We start from the raw sequence: 21,434 nt of genomic DNA, 5'->3' as shown, positions 1-21,434 counted from the left end.
TCTTATACTTAACCATTGGGAGTTGAATGTTCTTGGTCCCTTGCAGGATTGGATGTTTCATATGCATGGACTTTAAAGAGAAATGAAAAGCAATCTGGATTTGCAATAGTTTTCAACCTATGGCTTGTAAAATTTTATACTGAGAAATTATAGACACAAGCCCTGTGAGTGGGCCCAAGCTAATAGAAACTGATTGCAAAAATCGAGAATGTGACAATAGAAACACATTGAAATGAGGCATGCTCTTGATCAGAAGAGAGCAAAACATGGGAGAGATATTCCAGTGTGTATATTACAAAACTTTCAGGGCTAGTGATGCAGATGGATAATAAGAGAGAGAATAAAGGGGGATGAACTGGCAGGAATCGTCTGATCTCTTGTCAAAAGTATTTGTGGCAGAGCAGACATACGATCACTGTTCCAGTTCATTGCCTGCCTGCAGTCAATTCTGATCACATCCCTCACTTCTTTTCTACAGCTGCATCCAAGTCCTAAGAACAATGTTATTTTTATCTGAAGTTGTACATGAAACACAGATTTCTTTTTAGCTTTCTCTCATTGCTGTAGGCACACATCAAAGTATTCATTTTAAATGGAAGATAAAGGCAGCATTTGTTTAACATCAGAAGATGGGCCCAGACAAAATCTCCATGTCTAACTCCCGCTCAGATCTTGGGGTTGCCCAAACTTACTTGGACAACCCCAACGTCTTACTCTATTTACAGTAAGACGTTAAAAACAAATCTATGCAATTTAAACCAGCTCACAATACAATACCATGATTTATAATTAATATCCCTAAAAATAGAAAGAAAATGCTGACTATAAAAACCAAAATAATGTCAGCAATAATCCAGATGCACTTTCAGAATATTTGAATACAGCATTTAAAAGGTTTTAAGAGCCTTAAAGTACTCAAGAATATTTTATGTGGAAAGTCCTCTAATTTCTTAGTAATGTTGCCTGAGGCTACCTAAACAAATAGAACAAGCTTTTCTCTTCCCGTGGCTTCTCTTCCCATGTGAGTTTATTGCATCTCTGTAATGCAATGAAGCAACATGAACTCTTTGATATATTTTAAAGGACAGACATGAAACTGGAGGAAAAAATAATGGATATGAGATATTGGCTTTGGAACTTAGCAAATAATAGAAGAAACCTTAGTATAAAAGAAAAATCTTACAGTATTTGTGCTGCCAGACTTTAGTAGCATGTTAGCATTTTAAAATTTTCTATTTCCTTACTGCATTCTTTCCAAATATAGAATAGTTTAATTGGATTCAATTCCTGGCTCTGTTATACAATCTGACTGAGCACATATTAGGACTGTTTGTGAGAGGCGCTGAGTGACCTCAGGTTCAGTTTACTCAAATCAGAGTTAAGAGCACTCATCACCCCACAGAATTGGACTCTTAATCTCTTTGTACCTCAGTTTCCCTATCTGTAAAATGAGATTAATAATACTTCTCTCCCTCACAGCAGCGTTGGAAGGCTAGAGTCACTAATATTTGTAAAACATTATGAGACCTTCAAATGGAAGATGCTGTACTCAGTAGGCCTGATTTGGCCTGTTGTACTTTACCAATAAATATTTAGTATGGCCAGACTAGGAATATCAGGATAAAATACTAACTAGAGAACATTTAGGTGAGATAGTCAGCTAAATAATTCCCCAAAGTGAAATCTAGTAGATTGTAGAATCAGGTGAGAAGTCATAGAAGTTCCACCCTTAAAACCAGTCTGGAACACCACTGGAAGACAGAATGTAGGAAACAATCCTGCATTGAAAGGAGAGTGGACTAAGCTATGTAAAGGAGAATGTCCATCAAATTCTTATGACCACCACCCTGCCATCAAGAAATTTTAACAAATTATTCCTGGTTATACAACAACTAACCATAATTAAAGTTTTGGCTCCTTTGGGCCCTCTGCTGGCTCTTCAACAGTAACTGTTGTGTGATGGGTTTCAGAGTAGCAGCCATGTTAGTCTGTATCCGCAAAAAGAACAGGAGTACTTGTGGCACCTTAGAGACTAACAAATTTATTTGAGCATAAGCTTTCGTGGGCTACAGCCCAGTTCATCAGATGCATAGAATGGAACATATAGTAAGAAGATATATATACATACAAAGAACATGAAAAGGTGGAAGTTGCCATACCAACTCTAAGAAACTAATTAATTAAGATGAGCTATTAGGAGGAAAAAAAACTTTTGTAGTGATAATCAAGACAGCCCATTCCAGACAGTTGACAAGAAGGTGTGAGGTTACTTAACATGGGGAAATAGATTTCATTTGTGTAATGACCCAGCCATTCCCAGTCTCTATTCAAGCCCAAGTTAATGGTATCGAGTTTGCAAATTAATTCTAGTTCAGCAGTTTCTCGTTGGAGTCTGTTTTTGAAGTTTTCTGTTTCAAAATTGCCACCTTTAAGTCTGTTACTGAGTGACCAGAGAGGTTGAAGTGTTCTCCTACTGGTTTTTTAATGTTATGATTCCTGATGTCAGATTCTTTTGTGTAGCATCTGTCCGGTGTGGCCAATGTACATGGCAGAGGGGCATTGCTAGCACATGATGGCATATATCACATTGGTAGATGTGCAGGCAAACAAGCCCCTGACGGTGTGGCTGATGTGATTAGGTCCTATGATAGTGTCACTTGAATAGATAGGTGGACAGAGTTGGCATTGGGCTTTGTTGCAAGGATAGGTTCCTGGGTTAGTGTTTTTGTTCTGTGGTTGCTGGTGAGTATTTGCTTCAGGTTGTGGGGCTGTCTGTAAGTGAGGACTGGCCTGTCTTCCAAGATCTGTGAGATTGAGGGATCATCTTTCAGGATAGCTTGCAGATCTTTGATGATGCACTGGAGAGGTTTTAGTTGGGGGCTGAAGGTGACGGCTAGTGGCGTTCTGTTATTTTCTTTGTTGGGCCTGTCCTGTTCTAACATGGTATTAAAATGAATGCAATAGCGTTAGGCCCACTCCTGCAAAGTGTTAAAGTCATACCTTAGTTTACCCACATGAGCAGTCCCACTGATTTCAATAAAGTGAGGCATAATTCTTAAATCTTTGCAGAAGATGGGTGTATTAGTAGTTTATAAGATTGTGCTTTAATCTGCAGGATATTGATGGTCTGTTCCAGAGCTTATTTTGAGGTCAGTGAGAATGTTGTCATGATTTTTTATATTATTTTTATTTTAAATCTTGCAGCCAAACAATGTCTCAGGATCTCAGTGTATATAATAAATAATAAAATATGAAAATAGCTTTAAAAATATGCTTGATGTTCAAAGTTCTTTGGCTGCCAGCAAAGGAAAGTCCAAAGGTCACATGCTACTCTTCCTATGCCAATGCAACGTTACTGAAGTCAGTGGCATTATGTGAGCATAATCGAGAACAACACTAGCCAGTTCAGCAGCCGGGATAGAACATGTGGTGGGGAGAGGTTAATTAGAGGGGTGATTGGCCACCTGGCTGGGTCTGGGGACCTAAGAGGATGAGGGTAACAATGACAGTAACATGTGACTAGCTAGAGGCACAATCTGTAGGTTTCAAGGGTTATTTTTTTTTAAATGTAAAGAACGTTATTGAGGATGGATCAATGCCTATTAGCCACCTACAGTAGAACTGACTGTAGACATCTGTTTACCCTAATCAGCTCACAGAGAAAATCTGCCACATACCTGCCAACATTTGAAAGCTATAAATATGTACAGCTGGGTGAAGACTGGGACCCACTTTAACTCAACTGAAATATATTGGGTAAGGATGGCTTTCTGAAAGGGCTGGGGGGCCTGATTTTCTTCTGCCTCAGACCTTGTGTTGTCATTTTCATCTGTGTGAAGCAAGTGCAAAAAATGCCACCAGATCACAATGGTGGTCTTTGACATGCCCTTTGTGCAGATGGGTACACACTGGGCCAGGCAGTAGAAAATAAAGCTGAGAGTGAGGGGAATAGTCAATACTCTGCTGAAAAATAGGGGTTGTCACTTCTAAATAGCATCAGTTGGCATTTAGGCAATGCTCAATGTGAAAGACGCCCTTATTACGGATGTACTTTAATAATGCTGCAGGTTAAAACAAGCGGTTAGGCACTGTGGCCTGTATCTTCAAAAATTGGTCCTTACTTGTCTCTGTTCCACTGTTGATTTGCTAGGGTATCTAGATCCTTGGCCATAAATAACCGGGGTGACCAGCATGCCTGGCACACTGTGGTACTGAGCCCCCCAACTCAGACCCAAGTCAACGGGAGCTGCGGGTGTGCTACATAATCTCTGGGAATCAGGCCTCCTATAAGTGTCCCCGGCTCTGGGAGCCACCAGAATTTGAAGAAAGCCAGAATTAGACGCTACTAGTAAGTAGGTTGTTCCCCATTAATCTACTTGACCTGTCCCCCCCTGCGCACACAGCTGGGAGGTGCAAGTTGCCCCCTGGCAGTGGAAACACATCCACCAGCTGGCAGAGCCGCAGCACTACAATTCCCAGCAATCATTGCGCACCCTCCCTGTCCCCCCCCCTTCTGCTTTCATCTCCTGCCGCCCGCTAAGCTCCGGGTGTCCAGGCGAAGCGGGAGTCCCCAGGCGAACGCTGTGCTGGAGCTGCTGGGGTGTCTGGGCTCCAGCGCGGTGAGCAAGGCGGGCTAGGTCCTGCAAGCAGCCCCCCAGCTCGCAGCAGCGGCTTTCAGCTGCAGGAGTGGAAGCGCCCTTAAGCCTTCCACGCCGCCCCTTGGCTGGAGAGAAGCGGCGAATGAAGTGAGGATGGTTATCCGGGTGTTCATCGCATCCTCCTCTGGCTCGGTGGCGGTGAGTGATGCGGGGCGTGGGAGGCGCACCTGGAGGTGTACGGGGGCAGGCGGTAGCTGAGGCCAGCTGGCTGCTTGGGATCCCCAGCCACCCACGCTGCTATCGCTAAAGCTGGCTGAGGGGTGGCTTTTCCCCGCTGCAAACATTTGGCGCAGGAGAGAAACACACAACTCTGCCGCTCATCAAGTGTTTGGAAATTCCAAGGAATCACTTGGATTTGGGTGCTGCTGATTGCTTAGGGTTAGGGGACCTACATTTCAGATAGTAGTTCGTGGTGAACAGGGTGCCTTTGTTGATGAGATTTGGTGGGGTGGAGTAAGAAAAGAGGTCTCAAATTTGAACTATAAATTCCTTGTTTATTTGCGAAACTACAGGTATCTGAGGAACTGCCTCATAAAGAATTATTGTTCTTTTTAACCTCTGAGGATAGGACAAGAAGCAATGGGCTTAAATTGCAGCAAAGGGTGGTTTAGGTTGGTCATTAGGGAAAAACTTCCTGTCAGGGTGTTTAAGCACTGAAATAAATTGGAGTAGAAGACCTCTGAAGGTCCCTTCTAGTCCTGCCATTCTATGATTCCTGTAATTTAGTTTAAAAGCAAGCAGAGCAGGATATCTGCTTGGTGGTTTTTTTTTTTTTTAATAAAGTGCATTTCCTAGTTTTATTATAAGAGTATTGCTGTGATTGTTTCCTCTTTTCTAGCACAAGTTCTTATCATGATAGAGCCCTGCCTGTTGTTCCACCATTTCCATGCTAAATTTGATTTAGACTAGAATGGGTTAGCATTAACTGTAGCATTGCTTCCAACATTATTATACTTGATTGTAGTCAGTCTTCATCTAGCACTGGCATACAAAAACTTTACTGTGAGAGAAAATTTATTTATGCTGTCCCACTTGTTTTTTGTTTTGTTTTTAAAAATCAGCCTGCCTGCTTTAAAATAAAAGGTATTTAAAATGTCCAGGGGGGGTCTGGGGCCCTGCGTGTGTGCTTGGAAAAAATTAAAATAACTAAAGAAAGTATAACAAAATTGCTGAGCTGACACTTAAAAAAATTATCTTAACTCTTCCTTAAGTTACTGATGAGATTTCTTGAGTAAGGTAGCCTAGTTTTACTACTGTTAGTCATGTCCCATGGATGGAAAAGGGGAGTCCTGCAACAGCATTGCTTTAGTCTGAAATATGTATTTTTCCTCAGGGCACTGTAACAAACAAAATAAATTCTACTGATCATTACAAATTACTGGAGGCTTTTAAAAAAAAAATCCACAGACCAACCTCAGGACAAAGGCATATCTGCAAGGTAACAAGTATTTTGAAGTGGGCACAACTCTTTCCTTGAATTAAATTTTGAAGGGCATTAATCATTATGTCCTTTGATAGTAGCTGAAGTCCTTAGTTTTCTCTTGGTTAATTAATTATGCATGTGACCTATAAATATCTATATTCCTATTTAAAGTGACAGCTTATATTTCCATGAAGACAATGTGAATGTAAATGCCCATCTGAATGTGTTCTTTAATGAGAAACATCAGAGGGCTTCAGATATAATTGGTATACTTTATGCTTGAGCAGTGCTATTACTGGCATTCTTATTTTTTTTTGTTTGTAGAGAGACTGTGGACTTTGTTCCCAACTGAAGATTTGTGTTTTCTCTTCCTTTGGTCTTTTATTGTGCACTGTTTGTGTTCAGGTCAGTGGCATGGTGACAGGTTTGTCGTCTGATACAGTTTGGCATGAAGTGCTTAGAATGCTTAGTAGTTGCATACTTACAGCTAATAAAAAACTAATTATCCATTTCAGTAGCGTATTTAGCAAATACAGAATCTCTTGAGAACATTGACAGTACATGTTCACTGAGCATTCATAATAGAAACACTCCCTCCCATTAACTGGCAGTCAGTTCATATTGTAGTTTGTCTCATATTTATTTCAAACAATAATGACCTATTTGAGTTTTTTTGCGGGGGAGGGGGGTGCTAGAGGAGGAGAAGCTTGATCCAGTAATCACCAGTAAGAATAGTTAAGAATAAGAATGGCTAAAGGTCCATCTAGTCCAGTATCCTGTCTTCTGGCATTGGCCACTGTTAAGTGCTTCAGAGGCAATGAACAGAACAGGTAATCATCAAGTGATCCATCCTCTGTCACCTATTCCCAGCTACCTGACTGACAAACAAGTTAACTTTTACACCAAGATCAGCACCAATTAGATATTCTCAACCATTACCCTGCCATCCCAGTTCTGGGGTTGAAGTGTAGTTTAATTTTCATGTCAATTCATCCACTGGCTTTTCTGCTTTGGCTGCCATCAGTAGGGCCAATTGTGATGGTGACTTAGATGACATGTATCAGAGGGGTAGCCGTGTTAGTCTGGATCTGTAAAAGCAACAAAGAATCCTGTGGCACCTTATAGACTTGCATCCGAAGAAGTGGGTATTCACCCACGAAAGCTCATGCTGCAAAACGTCTGTTAGTCTATAAGGTGCCACAGGATTCTTAGATGACATGGAGCATTAGTACTGGACTGAGACTGCCAATTCACTTCATATAGGCTATTGAACAGCCATCTGATAGGAAAGACTTTCATTTGTTACTATCCTTGGCCAGAATAGAACAGGTGACCTAGAGGGGAAAGGCAGTGCAACCCATTACCAATTCCCTGCATTAGTAATGCTCTAAAACAGTGAAGTTTTAAAACCTATTTCTTGATGTTTGAGAAGACCATTGTAGAATCAGGTATCAGAGAAGGGAAAGACCAGCTAGGTCATGTCCATCATCTTCCAAATTCATGGAAGGCCGAGCCTGCATCTTCTCCTGTGCAATTCCGGACACGGCATTATCTCCCTGTTTGCCAGGGGCATTAGAAAATAATGAAACAGCACATCTCCAGAACCGCACACCAACAGGTCTGGAAGGAACTGACAGTTTGGTTTCCACTCCTTATGACAGCTTGGGTGAAGTTGTAGGACATCCATACGTGTAGGACTGTTCTCTCAAGTGCATTTGCTAGTGCTTTGTTCAATCAAGTTTTAAATGTCTTAGGCAATGCTTCTTCCGCCATTTTCCCTAGGAAATTATTACTGCCCTTCTGTTCTGCTGTGGATGTACTACCTTCTCTTTCTGTTCCATTGTTTGTAGATAAACTAGTTCTATTTAGTATTAAATCACGCTAGTATGTCATTCATTGGAATGTTGATTAGCAAGAAAAGACTCAGATGGCTTGGACATATCAAGTGAATGCTGGATTACAGCATCCCAAAACGTGTGCTATACTCTGAAGCTCGAAGTATTTAAAATAGATGCAGACCACGGTGCAGATTTCAGGATGCTTGCAAAGATGATTTAGTATCCTTTGGATGATTGGGAAAGTAGTGAAGAATGTCACTCTGGCGAGCAGCGTCAGCTTGTATGTAGATAGATGGAGCAAGGCATTGTGAAGCAGACTGGATTGGGGTTTGTGATGACTGGCGTCAGAGGAGGAAAGAATCTGCTGCTCGGATTGAGAGCATTGTTAGTGTGTGGGTGTGCCCTATCTGTGGATGGGACTGTCACTCATGCAGCGGACTCAGCAGCCATCAAAGAACTCATTGGCGCATACACCATGCTCTGTAAAGAGCTATGGTGCCATTCATAGAATCTTAGAATATCAGGGTTGGAAGGGACCTCAGGAGGTCATCTAGTCCAACCCCCTACTCAGAGCAGGACCAATTCCCAACTAAATCATTCCAGCCAGGGCTTTGTCAAGCCTGACCTTAAAAACCTCTAAGGAAGGCGATTCCACCACCTCCCTAGGTAACCCATTCCAGTGCTTCACCACCCTCCTAGTGAAAAAGTTTTTCCTAATATCCAACCTAAACCTCCCCCACTGCAACTTGAGACCGTTACTCCTTGTTCTGTCATCAGGTACCACTGAGAACAGTCTAGATCAGAGGTCAGCAACCTTTCAGAAGTGGTGTGCCGAGTCTTCATTTATTCACTCTAATTTAAGGTTTCGCGTGCCAGTAATACATTTTAACCTTTTTAGAAGGTCTCTTTCATAAGTCTATAATACATAACTAAACTATTGTTGTATGTAAAGTAAATAAGGTTTTAAAAATGTTTAAGAAGCTTCATTTACAATTAAATTAAAATGCAGAGCCCCCCTGGAGCGGTGGCCAGGACTCAGGCAGTGTGAGTGCCACTGAAAATCAGCTCGGGTGCCGCCTTCGGCACGCATGCCATAAGTTGCCTACCCCTGGTCTAGATCCATCCTCTTTGGAACCCCCTTTCAGGTAGTTGAAAGCAGCTATCAAATCCCCTCTCATTCTTCTCTTCTGCAGACTAAACAATCCCAGTTCCCTCAGCCTCTCCCCATAGGTCATGTGCTCCAGCCCCCTAATAATTTTTGCTGCCCTCCGCTGGACTCTTTCCAATTTTTCCACATCCTTCTTGTAGTGTGGGGCCCAAAACTGGACACAGTACTCCAAATGAGGCCTCACCAATGTCGAATAGAGGGGAATGATCACGTCTCTCGATCTGCTGGCGGTGCCCCTACTTATACAGCCCAAAATGCCATTAGCCTTCTTGGCAACAAGGGCACACTGTTGACTCATATCCAGCTCCTTGTCCACTGTAACCCCTAGGTCCTTTTCTGCAGAATTGCTTCCTAGCTATTCGGTCACTAGTCTGTAACAGTGAATGGGCTTCTTCTGTCCTAAGTGCAGGACTGTGCACTTGTCCTTGTTGAACCTCATCAGGTTTCTTTTGGCCCAGTCCTCTAATTTGTCTAGGTCCCTCTGTATCCTAACCCTACCCTCCAGCGTATTTACCACTCCTCCCAGTTTAGTGTCATCTGCAAACTTGCTGAGAGTGCAGTCCACACCATCCTCCAGATCATTAATGAAGATATTGAACAAAACCGGCCCCAGGACCGACCCTTGGGGCACTCCGCTTTAAACCGGCTGCCAACTAGACATGGAGCTGTTGATCACTACCCGTTGAGCCCGACGATCTAGCCACCTTTCTATCCACCTTTATAGTCCAATCATCCGGCCCATACTTCTTTAACTTGTTGGCAAGAATACTGTGGGAGACTGTATCAAAAGCTTTGCTAAAGTCAAGGAATAACACATCCACTGCTTTCCCCTCATCCACAGACCCAGTTATCTCCTCATAGAAGGCAATTAGGTTAGTCAGGCATGACTTGCCCTTGGTGAAGCCATTCTGACTGTTCCTGATCACTTTCCACTCCTCTAAGTGCTTCAGAATTGATTCCTTGAGGACCTGCTCCATGATTTTTCCGGGGACTGAGGTGAGGCTGACTGACCTGTAGTTCCCTGGATCCTCCTTCCCTTTTTTAAAGATGAGCATTACATTAGCCTTTTTCCAGTCATCCAGGATCTCCCCTGATCACCATGAGTTTTCAAAGATAATCATTGATTGAGTTCTATTTACAATGTGAGCAAATTAAGATTAGTTTTGTTATATCTGAAATTTTCATAATGCATATCTGAAACAGGAGTGTCAACAAAAGGAAATATGCAAGCATAAGAAGTTACAAAGAAATATTGCTAGACATTGAGACTGAAATCAGTCACTAACTTAATTCTAAGGTACTTCTAAGGAATGTACTCTCTCTTCCTTGACTGGCACTTAATTTGGAGCAAAGATGCTACATACAAATAAAATGTAATGTGAATGTCTCCATGCCTGTAGTACTGACTAGGGGATGGGCAGTTTTTGAAAATGCAAAACATTATGACTACCTGGTATTTGCAGATATACAAATAAAATAGTTTTTTCACAGTTATGCAAAATCCAAGGGCTAAGTGTCTGAATTCTGATATACTAACATTTTTAAATGTGTGTGATTTGTTTAAGAAATGTATACCTTTACTACCTGTTCCTTAACAGTGCACTGCTTCGTACCAGAGGCAAAATTCTGAGCTCTGTAAATTAGGAATAACTCCACTGATGTCAAATAGATTTACAGGCTATCAGAATCTGGCCCATTGTAGTTATATTTATTACATTTAGGTCAATGTTCTGTAACAAGGTGTGTGGTATGACTGTTTTTGTTTTTCATTTCTTAACCTCACTACTGGTATTTTGGTTAAATTACTAGTTTGTTTAAAAAAAAAGATTTCAGTGAGCCTCCAATATTGGGCTTGGTTTCTTTGTTATCTACTCAGCAATGTGTTGCCAATACTCTAAAAGGGAGATTTAACAAACCTTCTTCCTCTTTAGCATGTGATAAGTCTGGTGTGAATGTGCTTGCATGGAAGGCAGGGTGAAGGACAGGGGAATCAATCATCTTATTTTCATTTAAACGAACCCCCTGTATGCTAACCATGAGTGGTGACATTGCTTGGCAAGTATAATGGTCCAAGTTTACTCTGGTGTAATTCCTTTGAAATCTCCAGAATTATACCCAGGTTGAATTAAGTGCAATGAGCTGGAAATGTCCCTGAAAAATATAGTAACCATTGCTAGCACAGTGTTCCCTTTGTTTAGGTGTATCCTCACTGTTTTGTTTTGGTTTTTTTTTTTCTTGTTTTTAAATCCCTGACATTTAATGCAATCTGACCTATGCCAAAGAAAAGAAAAATGGTCTGTCTATAAATATATGTAGGAGTTGGGTAGGGATGGTAAAATGGTATCCAGCGAGAGGTTGCGCACCAGAAGCAGCACAGAATCCAAAGACTTCTCGAGCACATCACTGTTTCTAGCCCTGCGTATGGTTGATGAACTGTAATAGCTCTGATGGCTTTATTTTATTATAAAACCTGTAGATGCAAATGCTTCATGAATTTAAAAATATCCAGTAAAACAGCTTTACTTGGAATGTAAATATTCCTTTCAGTGTTTGCACCACACAGTCCCGTATCAGTGCTTGTGGGCATTATAGGAAACCCTAAGGCCTTGTCCAGACTAAAATAAAAGTTTTAATAAATACCCTAGTGCAGACAGGGCAAGTTGTAGTTTAACACGTTTTAGCTGGTGCAGTTGAAACCCGGTGGGAAACGTCATAAAGACAGCCTAGCAGGTTTTTGCTGGCCCTGCCACCTCTTGCTGCTTCACCCTATACTTCTGTCCCTTCAGGGGAAGATGTCCTGAACTCGGTGTGCTAATTTACAGGCCTGAGGCAGCGAGTTTTACCTTTGTGTGTATTTTTATCAACAGATGAAAAGATGATGGTTGCTATTGTAAAAAAAAGTTTTTTATTTTTCCCTAGCAGTGGTTTAGTGTCTGTGTGTCAGAAAACACCTGTTCTGACTTTTCACCAAATAATTCCAGGGGACTAGAGTTTGAGCTTTCTTTTGCTTTACTTTTATGGAAAACCTATATTTTTGTTCACGTGTTGCTTGTAGTACAATGGAAATTAGTTGAAGATGTAAATAGTCTAACATTCTTCACAGCTTTAGTTCCTTGGACTAATCAGGAGCCTGGTTCCCTCTGTGTCTGGGATGCCCACTGACAACATGCACAGAGGAGTTGCAAGATTGGGCCTCAAGTTGGTAGGGTTTCATTAAACAGATTCCAAAATATTGGAGGAAGTTTTAACAATTATTTAAACCAATGTAATTCTCCTCTATGGTAACAATTTATTGCTATGGAGCCATGTTCTCTCTCTCTACTTCTTTTTAAATTAAGCAGAATGATATTGAAGTGAAATTATTGAAATAATGGAATCCAGAGATTTATTCCACCTACTGTGTAATCCAACATTTAAAAATAACTTCTCACTTTGGAATTTTGTATGCTTTCATGTGTTGTGAAAACCACTGTGTTGAAAATTAATTGTATCTGCTAAATTACAAGCTCCATTCAGCCACATGGTCTAGCAACGCTGCGGGGGAAATGGAATGACACCAACATGAAAAAAGAATAGGCTTTGATAACAGTGATTAGAAGCTGGACTTTGATTTTTTTTTTAACCAATTAAGATATTTTTTTTAACTAGGAAACCTGATAATACTGTAATTACTACAGTACTATCGTGTTTTTTTTCTTTTGTAAAGACTGGTCTGGAGAGAGTGCTGTTTCAGCTTGTTGCAGTTGTACATGCAAGTTTTAAATGCAGATTAACTGGAATTTTTTTCCGTTTCCTGAGTTGGATTTTTTAACAAAGTGGATATTTTAGTATTTTACAATGAAATTTGACCCAACTTGCTCCAAATGATTTAGACAATATGTGTTTCTTCATAAAACACAATAATCTCTCCATATTAAGGTTGAAGTTAGTTTCTCATGATAAACCTGTAAAAGCAGTAAAGAGTCCTTTGGCACCTTATAGACTAACAGACATATTGGAGTATGAGCTTTCGTGGGTGTATACCCACTTCGTCAGCCATATACGTCTGCTAGTCTATAAGGTGCCACAGGACTCTTTGCTGCTTTTACAGATCCAGACTAACACGGCTACCCCTCTGATAGATGATAAACCTGGATTTTCACCTCCTCCCTAATTTCTCCAAAATATTGTACCCACATTTTTTTAAACACAGAATAGTTTTTCTTGAAAAATTATGCAAATAGTCTGAGAGGTTTTACTATTTACTTTCCAGAGATGATATTAATGCTTTTGTGCATCTTTATATATGCTAGAAACAGAATTAGTCAAAATAAAACATGATTTATTCTTTAGTGCTTGATAAGATTTCATTGGTTACCCTAATAATTTGGAGACATCTACAATTTATTACACAAATACAACTGATCCTAAAAAACAATTGTGATATAAAGTATATAGAGAGACAAGGTAGGTGAGGTAATACCTTTTATTGGACTAACTTCTATTGATGGGGGAGACAAGCTTCTCACCAACAGAAGTTGGTCCAATAAAAGATATTACCTCACCCATCTAGCAAATAACAGTTCTGCAATATTAAAATCAGGAAGAGACAATTTACACAAATCACTCCACTGACTTACGATTAAGCTCCCAGAATATTGGGAGCATTCTGATCTTATAGTTGAACCAGTAAAGTTCATATGCATTAAACATTTTAATTTAAGGGCATCTTTCTATTAATGTTAGCAGGCTTTGGGTCAGCCGGTAAGGGTGTGTCAGCACTGCAGCTGGTCCATGCCTTTGGGCTCAGGCTATGGGGCTGTTTCATTGCTGTGTAGCTTCCGGGCTGTAGAACCCAGGCTTCAGCCCGAGCCCAGAAGTCTATATAGCAATGAAACATCCCCGCAATCTGAATTTACGAGCCTAAGTCAGCGGGCACAGGCTAGCTCTGGCTTTTTCTTTGCTGTGTAGACATACCCTAAGTTACGTACCCTAAGCTTAACTATTGCCACATTTTGATAACTTAATATTAAATTGTACCTCTCCAATGTTTGTTCAGTTTCAGTATTACTTCCTGTCAGAATCTTTTATTTAAAAAAAGTGGATAAACTCCTGTGGGTAACTAAAGAACACAGCCCAATCTACATGAGAATATATAATCTATGATCTTTGCTTATCCTTGTAAGCAAAGGTCAGTAAAAGTAACAGTAGTAGCTGTAATAATGCTTCCAGGAGGCACTGTTCTGTTCTGATCATGTTCCCAAAAGTCCTATTGAACATCTGTTTTGCTGTGACTTCTAGTGTGCTAAACTGCTTTATGTTCAGATATGACTCCAATCTCTGGCAATTGTACAACAATATGTGCTTTCAAGGTTATCCCTTTTCTCTGAATTCACTCACTCTGGCATGATTGTGAAATGATAAAGAACAATTTATACATTTTTAAAGATTATGTTTCTTTAGCCGGTAGGACTAACAGTTCCCTGAGACAATGGCCTAGCCCATGAATAGACCTTTTTTCACTAGTGGTCACCTTGGCCCCTTTATCGGCCAGCTGTGTCATACAAGTCTAGACACTTGCTTCATTCTTTATTGTCACTGCTGGCACTGTTTGTAGAATATCCTTAATCTCTTAAATCACCATGTCTGCTAACTGAATTTGATTTCAATCAGTAACACAAAATAGGATTAAAACAGTTAAGGTTACTGACATATAGCATCCACAATGCAAATGTGAAAAATTTAAGGAAAAGCAAAATTAAGGTATTCAAATCACATTTGTTTTGGAAATTGAAATATAATCCATAACACATTTCATGTTAGAAAGCAGCTGCGTAATCCAACTAAAACCCAAAGAGATAAGAGAACCTGGAGCTATGTTTGTATTCAGCATCAAGTTTACTTACTTTAGTGACAGAAACTTAGGCCTTGATCCTGAAAGACTTTAGTGCTGCTTTGTGTGGGTACAAGAGTCTATCCACATGCAGCTTACTGCAGACTTTGGTTTTACTCCTATTACCCCTGCAAAGCCAACACAACCAAGAGAGTGAGTTGAATTCCATTCTATTTCATGGATCAATAAGATTGTGTGAAAGTTCTTATCAGCTACACCTAGGCAATCCTGTTTAAAGGCATTGAGTGGCTCAGAGGATCCATTAGCCAAAGTGCCTGTTTGGGCAAAGCATTCTAAGCAGCACAAAACTTCAGCATGTTTCTTTTACCTAGTTTCAGTATTTTAATCATTGAAACAAATTATTCTAAAACAAATTGTAGGCATGAATTACATTGAATGCAGAATGCAGACATTTTGTTAAAGGAAAATATCAAGTTAACGTCAGACCTTTTGGACTGCAATGTTTTACTGTGTTAAGTATCCACATCAGATTTTATCTTGATTTCCTCCTTACTGCAGCAAGGTCTTGACAGTCATGTTAGCAAAAGATGGTGTAATAGCTGCTGAACCAGATACAGTAAGGCCCCGATCCAGAGATCCTTGATGAATTCAGTGGGCTTTGGAATCAGGCCCCAATTGACTAAATACAATGTTCACAGTATTGCATTGCAGCTTTCTGTGCCTAGTAATTAAACCTTAAGGGTATCTTATTTGTGTGTGTGTGTGTGTGTGTTTGGCAGTGAGGGTGGTGGTGGGGAGTTGAAAACTTGAGTGTTCTTCAAAAAAACAAAATATCTTCAGTTTGTATTTTTGCTAATGTTTTATATTGCTATTCCTAAATGTAAAACTTGTGCCATGTTCTAGGCTCCAGCCTGAAAGCACCCTATTGATGTAATGTAATGCCTCTGGGGTCAGTAGTGGGGATTGAATCCGATAGAAAAGTTGAACCCTGTCCTGTCTGAGCTAAAACACTCCGCTCTGTTAGGTAAAAAGGATGTAGGATTAACTGCAGACCCACATCACTTTTCTTTATTCAGATTTATAAAATGACAGGAGGTGACAGTCCCGGCACTCCAGGTGGCATTTGCATTCATTCGTCTCCTATTTTATTGCATTGCTGTTTTGATATAAGCACAGAAAAGAAACCATTGCGGAGTCCATCGTAAAGCCATGCAAATTCCTGATGCTCTTATTACGTTTGAGCCTGCAGTGACAAAGGCACTCTACCTATTTTTGCTTCTACTGCATTTCTTAGGTAAGGAAAGCATGTCTGATTCAAGGCAATGTCTATACCCACACTGGGGCTTTTATGTGACAGAAGTGTAATTTTACCAAAGCCAGTTGCATTGACTCCCAGTCCCCTGTTGTAAGTGCAAGACAACACCACTCACCTATGTGCATTTTAGGGAAAAAAAGACATGAGAAGCTAAAAAACACCCCCACCCCAGCAGTATTACATAACCATTCACTACTTAGCTAAACCAATGGTTACTTGCCATAGCAACTGTTGCACTACGTATGCCACAGGAGAGATGCACTCTTCTCAAAACAGACATCCAAATAGCTTGAAACACCTTGGACGTTTCAGAGTTTAAGGAAAAATATGATGGTCCACTTTCCACTATCTAATCTTTAATACAGAGGTGTGACCCAAGGAGACCCCCATATGGTATGGGGCAGTAGTCTTTCCAGTTTTGTATTAAATAGGCGTTTGACTCCCAGAAAGCTGCTGTGGTGTCACTTAGCCAGGCAGTTTGCCGTAGCATAGTGCGTACAGTTAGCTCTCTTCCTTAGCGATTTCTAATGGGCTTATTACTCCAGGATCTAAGATTTTATTTTATTTTATTTTATTTTTTTAACAGCTCAGGTTATTGGGGAAGGGACAGCTCAATGGTTTGAACATTGGCCTGCTAAACCCAGAGTTATGAGTTCAATCCCTGAGGGGGCCATTTAGGGATCTGGGACAAAAATGTGTCTGGGGATTGGTCCTGCTTTGAGCAGGGAGTTGGACTAGATGACCTCCTGAGGTCCCTTCCAACCTTGATATTCTATGATTCTCTGTGTTTGAATTGCTTTCAATAGAAAGTACAGTAACTCCTCACTTAACATTGTAGTTATGTTCCTGAAAAATGCAACTTTAAGCAAAACAGTGTTAAGCAAATCCAATTTCCCCATAAGATTTAATGTAAATGAGGGGGTTAGGTTCCAGGGAAATTGTTTTCACCAGACAAAAGACATATATACTGTATGTATATTTACACACACAGTAAAAGTTTTAAACAAACAATTTAATACTGGTACACAGCGATGATGATTGTGAAGCTGGGTTGAGGTGGAGGAGTCAGAGGGTGGGATATTTTGCAGGGAATGCCTTAGTTCATCATTTAGCAGTAACATTTGTCTGAGCCCTCAAGGGTTAACTTGTTGTTAATGTAGCCTTACTCTACAAGACAGCAGGCATGGAGGGAGGGGAGAGAGCATTGCAGACAGAGACACACACCGTGTGTGTGAGAGTGAGAGATGCACATTTCCCCATTAAGTAGCTGACCCCAGTTTTAAGTACACTGTCTTATGAATTAGATCAGCTTGCTGAGACCACAGCTACTGCCTGGAAGCTCCCTCTGTCCTGAACCCTGTCGTGTGTACCCCCTGCTCTATGGAAATGGGGTAAGCGGGGTGCAGGAGCGGGAGAAGGGGGACACCCTGACATTAGCCCCCCACTTCCCTCCTCCCCCTGTACAGCAAGAAGGAGGCTCTCAGGAGCAGCTCCAACAGAGGGCAGGAGCAGCACATGGCAGTGGGGAGAGGGACAGCTGAATGTCGGCAATTGCTAGCCTGCTTGGCAGCTGCAGCACAGGGAACTTAAAAGAGTGGGGAGCTGATAGGGGGCAGGGGTGGCTCCAGGCCCCAGCACTCCAGGCCCCAAGGGCGCTCTGCCGGTCGCCGGGAGGGTGGCAGGCGGCTCCGGTGGACCTCCTGCAGGCGTGCCCTCGGGAGGTCCACCAAAGCCGCAGGACCACCGGAGCTGCGGGACCAGCGGACCCTCTGCAGGCACGCCTGCGGGAGGTCCACCGGAGCTGCCTGCCGCCCTCCCGGCGACCGGCAGAGCGCCCCCTGCGGCATGCCGCCCTGCTTGGGGCGGTGAAATGTCTAGAGCCGCCCCTGATAGGGGGGCTGCCAGTCCACCTTGGTTCGAAGCCCCCACCAGCTAGCTCCAATGGGCTGCTCTTCCTGCAAGCAGTGAACAAAGCAGGCGGCTGCCAAACGATGTTAGAAGGGAGCATTGCACAACTTCAAACGAGCATGTTCCCTAATTGGTCAGCAATGAAACAACATTAACCAGGACGACTTTAAGTTAGGAGTTACTGTACTCTAAGGAAGAGGCACATGTGATGGTTTGGAGAACCTGTCTATGTACAACTTATGAATTCTGGTTGATTTTATGAAATTGCTGTATCAGTGAGTGCCTCAGTGTATGTGAAATCCGCTGTCTGCTCTCAGACCTGGTATCATGCCTCTCTCAGACAATGGACATTCATTAACCTGCATGCTCCCATTCAGATGAAAGCGCATTAGGACACTGGGATGGCTGAAGGCTAGGAGAACCAGTTCTCGCTGCAGATAAGGGCAGAGAGGGAGAGGAAGAGGAGCAGTGGAATTTCCCCAGAAAGGGAACAAAGAGAATGAGGTGTTGGTTAAAAACAGAGAGGGAGTCAGAGAGGGACAGAACGGTCAGGCTTTAGGAGCCAAGGAGGACCTGCTGACTGCAGACCAGCCAGCACTGAAGGAAAGCTGACTGCGAAGAGATCCTCCATGATTTGGAGGATAAGCCATGAGCTGGAGGAGCATGGTCCTGAAGGGGGGATGCAGGCTCCAAGAGGGAGTTTGGGTGCAGGAGGGGACTCAGGGCTGGGGCAGGTGGTTAGGATGTGCGGGGGATTAGGGCTCTGGTTGAGGGTATGGGCTCTGGGGTGGGGCCAGGGATGAGGGGTGTGGGGTGCAGTAGGTGGATCCAGGCTGGGGCAGGGAGTTGGGGTGCAGGACGGGGTGCGGGCTCTGGGCAGCGCTTACCTCTGTGGGCTCCCAGGAAGTGGCGAGATGCCCCTCCTGGCCAATGGGCACTGCCGAGCCAACGCTCAGGGTGAGGGCAGCACGCGGAGCTCCCATGGCCATCCCTACACCTAGGAGACGGAGGAACATGCTGGCAACTTTCTGGGAGCTGTGCAGAGCTGAGTAGGGAACATACCAGTCCTGTGCCAACTGGACTTGTAATGGCCTGGTTGCTGTCAGGGTCCCTTTTTGACCAGGGGTTCTGGGAGAAAATTGGACACCTGGCAACCCTAGTTCTGGGAAGGGATGTGCTTGAGCTATTGGGGTTTGGGGGAGATTCAGCACTAGTCCTTAGGACCTAGGGCAGATGGCTATGGGGTCCCAATTCCAGAAGGGGTATCAGACAGAGAGGCCATGCCCAGGAAGTGTGCCAGAGATGTCATAGCCATAGTCCTTGCTGGAGCCTACTCAGATGAAGGAAAGCTTGAAAGCACAAAGGCTCAGCATCTGGGTCCAAACACAGCAGTCTGGTGAGCATCCACCAGGAGGAGCTTAACTGGAGCTGTAACAGTGCATTTGAAGCCAAATCTGTGCATACAGGTTGCTGAGAAGATAAAAGTATGGAGGCAAGGCTACAGTTTGTTCAAGAAATCAAAGCAGCTGAGAAGACTGAATGCATCTTTGTGCCCAGCACCTGTCATTTGCCTAGCTATGCTAGTATTGGGAAAATGTGCATACTATTTTGCAACTCCAGGGATTAATAAAAGTGTATGTTTCCAAACCCTGATGACAGCTAAATTATTTACATTATTTCCAGTGTTGGAGACTAATGTTTCATTTGTAATCTAGCAGACGGTTAAGTAATTTTCAAGAAAATGGCTGAAAAGCAGGTATTATTTTCTTGTATTGGAGACATACAAGATTTCTCAACTTGCCAGAGGATAATCTGAATCCTTTATTTAGTACTCTACATTTAACTCCCTCTGATACCACTCTCCTTTGTTAAAATGTCGTATTTTTAACAAGCATTTTGCATGTTGACAAAAAAAATGTCATCTAGCAAAGTCTACCTTCCCCATCAAAATGTATTTTGTACATATACTGTACAACCACAACCCTTAATTCAGTTACTCCTAACTGACAGGAAGGTTTTTCTTCTGATTAATGTAATTTGTTCTCTAATCTACATGCAGCATAATATTTACTAATGAGTATTATCCTTCTATTTTGTTGTTTTATATTTCAATGAATACAGTTCTTCTCCAGTAAAGTCACCATTCAATAAGGTAACTGAATGTTTCGTAAGTTGGGGAACTGAAAACTAAATCCCTGATCCTGCAATGATAGGACCGATCCCTGAATATTCCTGGCAAACTTCACAGGATTACATGGGCGCAACCTGTCCTCCTTGTGAGGGCTCGATCCTGCTCTAGTTTAAGTCAGTGGGTGTGTTGCCATTACATTAATGAGCAGGATTATGCTCAGACCAATAGCTCTGCTAACGTAAGGGCTGCAAGATAAAACCACCGTTACATGATTTAGATGATATTAAAGAGTAGAATCTTTTACAAGTTTGTGGGTTTTTTTGTTTGTTTGTTTCCCCCTTAAATGTGAGGTTGTTAAATAAACTAAGCACTTTACCATCCTGGTTATTAAGGGGCCAATGCTAAAATCTGCACTCAGAGCTCGTACTATTGGTCAATGGGAGCTTTGCCTTAGTCAAGGTCTTAGCATAGGGCCTGAAGAGCTTTTCATGAAGCAGGAGAAGGGATGCCATTTATTTTTTATCATCTGTTAAAATTCTTTATTGTGTGGGGGCAGTAACTTTAACAAATGTTTCCTTTTAGTACAGGACAGTCCCTCTTTTTTTATAGCAAGATATTTAACTCTTTCCACTCCTTTACTTTCAAAAAGCTCTCCTAGTCTCCACTTTTTCTTCCCATGCAGCCCCACCTACACCTATTCATTGTTGGCAGGTATGTTTGAAGCCACCAAAGAATTCTACCCTGAAAAAATAAACTGTGTGAAGACAGTGAGCCTGATTATTACACTGGCACATGTGGTACTGGATACAGATCCAATATGTTTAAATTTGCAATTTGTCTTGACAGTTATGTTTCTGTTTTGTAATTTTTCTCAAGATGTGGGCACAAGTATCAATTACTCAGCGTTTGCTAACCTGTAGCTAGTTGAAGCAGATTTGGTAGCAGCTTTTAAAAAGCAAGGAGCTGCTACTTCCTAGTGTCTTCACAACTTTTTAAAAATTAAAACAATTGCTGGTGCTCTCAAAACAAACAGTGAATGTGCTGCAAGCCCTGGAATTTATTCATCAGTTACACTGTAAAACTGCAAGCACAGACCACACTTAACAAAATTCATGGCCAGAGTGTGTGTCAGCAAAACATTGCTACAGAATCATTTGACT

General features: G+C 41.9%; 1 protein-coding gene across 2 annotated transcripts in view; it reads left to right on the top strand.

The window, feature by feature from the left end:
• The first annotated feature begins 4,310 nt into the window (after positions 1–4,310).
• SH3BGRL2 (SH3 domain binding glutamate rich protein like 2) overlaps positions 4,311–21,434 on the top strand; it is a 52,356-nt gene continuing 35,232 nt past the window's right edge. The window contains exons 1-3 of one of the 2 annotated variants that reach the window (XM_039528520.1): positions 4,311–4,796; positions 5,992–6,096; positions 6,406–6,486. In XM_039528520.1, coding sequence (XP_039384454.1) covers positions 4,752–4,796; positions 5,992–6,096; positions 6,406–6,486 — 231 coding nt within the window. In that variant the 5' untranslated portion in view covers positions 4,311–4,751. The remainder of the gene's footprint in view (positions 4,797–5,991; positions 6,097–6,405; positions 6,487–21,434) is intronic. The other variant, XM_039528521.1, reaches the window with a different exon arrangement.

This window comes from Mauremys reevesii, linkage group 3 (genome assembly GCF_016161935.1).
Source record: "Mauremys reevesii isolate NIE-2019 linkage group 3, ASM1616193v1, whole genome shotgun sequence".
Classification (NCBI taxonomy): Eukaryota; Metazoa; Chordata; order Testudines; family Geoemydidae; genus Mauremys; species Mauremys reevesii.
Note: the sequence above shows the minus strand (reverse complement) of the source record. Positions and strands in the feature narration are given on the sequence as shown.